At 33.9% G+C, this 5,163-nt stretch overlaps 1 protein-coding gene across 1 annotated transcript; it reads left to right on the top strand.

Annotated features, from left to right (window-relative positions):
• The first annotated feature begins 3,549 nt into the window (after positions 1–3,549).
• Positions 3,550–3,957, top strand: LOC147411145 (cyclic dof factor 4-like). Its single transcript, XM_086431767.1, has one exon. It carries the CDS (start codon positions 3,550–3,552, stop codon positions 3,955–3,957), a length of 408 nt encoding a protein of 135 aa, XP_086287893.1.
• Positions 3,958–5,163: the final 1,206 nt, after the last annotated feature.

The raw sequence follows: 5,163 nt of genomic DNA, 5'->3' as shown, positions 1-5,163 counted from the left end.
TGGGGTGACTAACGTTTGCTTTCATCCACTATGGGAAAAACAAGATTCTCCTCTTATGATAGTAAGGATAAATGGCGGGTAGATCAATCATTTCTCAAAATCACGAGTTTTTGCTATTGTATTATATTTTACTTTATTTTTTTATTAAAAAAAATAATAGTACCACCTCTTTGCTATTAAAGATATGTTGTAATTTATGGAGTCCAATGGTACTAGTCAACAAAGAGGTATTGTAAATCAAGCCATGCCTTCACACTGGTCGATAATAATCCCAAAGGTATTTTCATAATTTCATTAATATTATATAAAACTCTAATTAGGTTTCTTAGGGTATATATATATATTTATCGTTTTGGTGAAAGGGTATAATCTGTAACTGTGAGTTTTTTCTTCATAGTGGAATCGGAGTAATTTGTGGACATACCTCAATCTACAGAGAACCACTAGAAATCTTTATGTTTCTTTGTGTGATTGCATCTTGTATTTTATTTTTTCGATTTGTTTTCTTATTTCAATTGCACTTATTTTCTTAACAAGACACTTGATGGCTGATTTTTGGTAAGGACAATCTCCTCACTAAAATCAAGTAAGCTAAATTTCTTACCCTATCAATTATTTACTCAAACTTTTTGTTGATTATTTCGAATCCACTTATAATAGAATTAGAAAATTCACAATTAATTAAACTTTGACAAGGAGATGAAAAATTGAAACTAGCCTAACTCAGGAGCGGATGCCCCCCCCCCCCCCCCCCCCTCCTCTTTTGAAGTCTATGAAGATACATCAATAATTGCAAGAAAATCCACCTTTATTACCTTCATAAATGGTTGCCCGCACAAAAAATTTCCTTTATTGGTTGTCCCTACAATTTTTTTTCTTCTCTTGGTTGCTCCCATGAGAGCAAAATCCTGGCTCCTCCCTTGCTTCAACTCATGTACAAAAATCATATTAAAAAAAACTTGGCCCCAATAATTTAAAAAAAAAAAAAATCACATGTGGAAGAATAGATGGCGTTTTTAAGGCATTAATATATTTAAATAAAAGCAATTTGATGGTTCACCTCACCATTAAAAGCAAGCAGACATGCTACTTTAACCTTTCCAACCACCCAATCTCTACTTTTTCTATTCAAAAGGAAGAACCCAAAAAGTCAAAAAAAATCCAAGTGAAGAAGAGATATGCTTCTTTATATAATATTTATGAGAAAAAGTGATTGAAGAAACCACTTTCGCTTTGATTGATTAAGATTCCTTACTAAATTAAGTTCAATGCGTATGGACATGAGTTTCATATTCCATTACCATGAAAACTATCCAAACAACCTTTCTTTTTTTTCTTTTTTTTTATATAGGAAAATTACTTAATAGACAAGTTTTTTTTTCTTCTAAAATGCCTTCCAATTTTTGGGAGATAACTTACTCATCCAGTTAATGAACTTCATTTGAACTAAATGTTCTTTGCCTTTCCCAAAAAATGTAAACTATTGAAAATACTCTTTCAATTAAATGTCCCCCTTTCACATCACCATCTCTTACCTTATGTGCGGTATCCAATGAAAATGACATTAATATTCTAACATCTTTTAATGGCGAAGGATTATAAAGTCTAAAGATTAAATCTCAACTCCTCTTTATGGGCAGATAAAAGATTGAAACAAAGGGAAGGTACAACTTGTTAAGAAAATAGGTGCAATTAAAATCAAAAAATAAATCGAAAAACAAACACAAGATACAATCATACAAAGAAATACAAAGATTTTATGTGATTCCCTATAGATTGAGGTATGTCAACGGATCACACTGATCCCACTATAAAGAGAAAACTCTTAGTTACAAATTACATTCTTTCACTAAAAATGAGAAATATAAGTACTCCATGAAACCTAACTAGGATTTTACATAATATTGGTGAAATTATGAAAATACCCTTAAAAAATTTCTTTCGAGTGTTCGCCAGCAAGTTCACCACTCAACCAATGTGAAGGCATGACTTGATTTATAATATCTCCTTGTTGACCAATACTATCAGGTTCCACAAACACAACGCAACTATCCTATTTTATATATAGATTAAAATGTGGTGTGTTGGAATAAGATTGGAATCGATCGAACTAGTGTGGATGATCAAAGATATGTAAATCAATTGGATGGTACAAATCACTTAAACTGAATTCTTATACAAACCTCGCACAGAATATGATTCAATTAATAAATTCATGAACTTTACCAGCACGAGCTTATGATGTGGCAATATATCTATAATCTACAAAGTATAAAGGGGAAAGCAGAATTAACACATTTGAATAATGCTGGAGTGACCTTACTTAACTCTTTATTGATGTATGGAACAATAAAAAATGGCTTTCTTTTCCTGAACCAACTAATTAATTTGATGTTTTGGTAAAAACATTGGGAATAAGGAAAATTGTGATGGAATAGAGACTAATTTGAGAGGAAATATTATAGGATATATAAGCGAACCTTGTGTAAATGATTAGAGATCAAATTCATTCAAAATAAGCAAAGAGAAGAAATAATGTAGGATAAGCGAACCTCTTGTAAATGATCAGAGATCAAATTCATTCAAAATAAACGAACACAACTAAGACGGAATCCGTATGGGAATGATAGAGGATATGGGATCCTAAGAGCAAACACTAAATTCAAGAAATCGATCTCTTCCATATGCATGGTGATATATTGAATTCATCCAACCCAAAATTTTGTAAGTCGACAAGGTTATAATCCATCAACTACATTCACACACTAAACAACGAAGCATGTGATTTGACATGGTGTGATCACCATTGGAGAAAAGCTTCATGAATATATGCCAAAGTAAGAGTACAAAATTACGACCAGATGCAATGTTGATAAATAAGAAGAGTAATGATAATCTAACATCCCATGTAGCATACTCAAAATATTCTTCTAACGTGGCATGTGCCAAAATCATAAATTTTCTTTCACGGGGATACACAACTCCATAGATTGATGGGGATGTGCAGTTGTGTATCCTGAGGCATAAACTTTATGATTCTAGCACATGTCACGTCAGGAGATTATTTTGAGTATGCCACGTAGGGGAGTCCGATTATCATGACTCAAATAAAAAATGAATAAAGACAAATCTATGCTTGGCTTTGAATTATTTGTTAATTTACTCGTCAAAACATTTTCTTACAAATTGACGCGAATTTAGGAAATCACCACCATCATCAAAAAGAATGATAGAGGAGAAAGGGTCAAGTCATCAAAAGAACCCTCATAAATTATTTGTAATTAATACAAATTAAGGTTCTACTATTGATATTTTATTAATTCATATTATAATAAAATATATACATTGATAATTTTAATTGACATCAAAATTGGCTTGTATCAAACTGAGAAGGCCAGTCAAACCGGACTTGTTAGGTGCAGATCCAATCACACCACCTATATATACTACATTACATTGCCCTCTTGTTTTTTTGCTAAGTCACCTCTCTCTCTCTCTCTCTCTCTCTCTCTCTCACACACACACACACACACACACATATATACACATATGGGTGACATTGATAAAGGCCAAGAAACTCAAGGCTTCAAGCTTTTCGGCACAACAATTCCAGTAGAGATCAAGAAAGTCGTTGATCACGACGAAACGATTAAGCCAACGGATATATCGGCGAGAAAAGCCGATAAAACGATACCATGCCCGAGATGCAAAAGCACGGAGACCAAGTTTTGTTACTTCAACAACTACAACCTCAAACAGCCACGCCATTTCTGTAAGGGCTGCCATAGGTACTGGACAGCTGGTGGGACCCTCAGGAACGTACCCATTGGAGCGGGTCGACGAAAAACCAAACCGATGGGTCATGGGTCAACTGGATTCTCTAACGACTGCATGTTTAATGGTTCTGAGTTGAGGGAATTTGACTTCAATGGGGTGGTGGAGCAATGGCATATGTGATATGGCCACCTCAAGAGGCGGTTTTCGGCAAATTTTCAGGCGAAAAGGTGGTGCAATGGCTTGAGTGGTCAAATATGTTGACTTATTTGTTTGTTGTGTCAAGTTGATATATATATATATAGGGTCCCGTTCGCCACCCTTAGTTTTACCACACACTTTAACAAACGCGTTTTGTCTTACATGGGTTAAAAGTTTTGGAATGAGCTGATTTTTGGTGAGGATGATCTCTATGGTGAGGAGATCATCCTCACCAAAAATCAGCTCATTCCAAAACTTCTAACCCCATCAAAATTGATTTACAAAAAATGGACGGTCCACGATTTTTCAACGTGTAAACATGGGGCTAACATTTCGGAATGGGCTGATTTTTGGGAAGGATGATCTTCTAATCATAGAGATCATCCTCACCAAAAATCAACTCATTCCAAAACTTCTAACCCATGTAGGACAAAAAACGTTTGTTAAAGTGTGTGGTAAAACTTAGGGTGCTGAACATTTCCCATATATATATATATATATATATATATATTATATTATATAAAATTGCAAGTGGTAGACAGATCAGAAAGAGTACTTACAGACTGGAATTTATTAATCTTGATTATGTCTTCTAATAAATTATTTTTATTGAACAATGCTAGAGTGACTATCCAGGACACTGCTCTCGTCACTGGGTTGTCATGGAGGTGTGCTGAAAACAATAATTGCTTTTCACTCGTATAGAATTGACCCACAAACCCTTCCAAACCCATTTAGATGGAGTCAATGTTATCAACTTGAATGCAGTATCGTTGGATGTCACTTTAATACTTCTCTCATTTTTAGGAATTTAAATATTTGTAAGATTTTGTGATTGAGCCTATGTTAAGTAAGTTTATAACATTGACTCCATTTAAATGGGTTTGGAGGGTTTGTGGTTAAATTGTAGTCAGACCTCAAAATTCTAGCCCAAGCTGGATCCCTCTTAAGGGTTTGGGTTAGGTCAAATAAAAAACTACTACGTTCAAGTCTCGTTGAAGTATTTGATTATTTGTGTCTATTTATTGATAAGACAAGTCCCATTTTAAACAATGGTTATTGTGGAGGGGTATAAAATTCTAATGTCCTAAGTCTTTTTGTAATCTTGCAATTAATGTTCTCATAGGGATATATGTGAAAATTCTTCAACGATTAAGTTAGACAAAAATTTTGTAAAGTCAACGTGTG

This window comes from Akebia trifoliata, chromosome 1, assembly GCF_017979445.1.
Source record: "Akebia trifoliata isolate Shusen 1 chromosome 1, ASM1797944v1, whole genome shotgun sequence".
In the NCBI taxonomy this organism is placed as follows: domain Eukaryota; kingdom Viridiplantae; phylum Streptophyta; class Magnoliopsida; order Ranunculales; family Lardizabalaceae; genus Akebia; species Akebia trifoliata.
Note: the sequence above shows the minus strand (reverse complement) of the source record. Positions and strands in the feature narration are given on the sequence as shown.

Bases quoted from the DNA above. Each gene is read 5' to 3' on its own strand.
- LOC147411145 (XM_086431767.1), top strand. From the start codon at position 3,550: ATGGGTGACATTGATAAAGGCCAAGAAACTCAAGGCTTCAAGCTTTTC.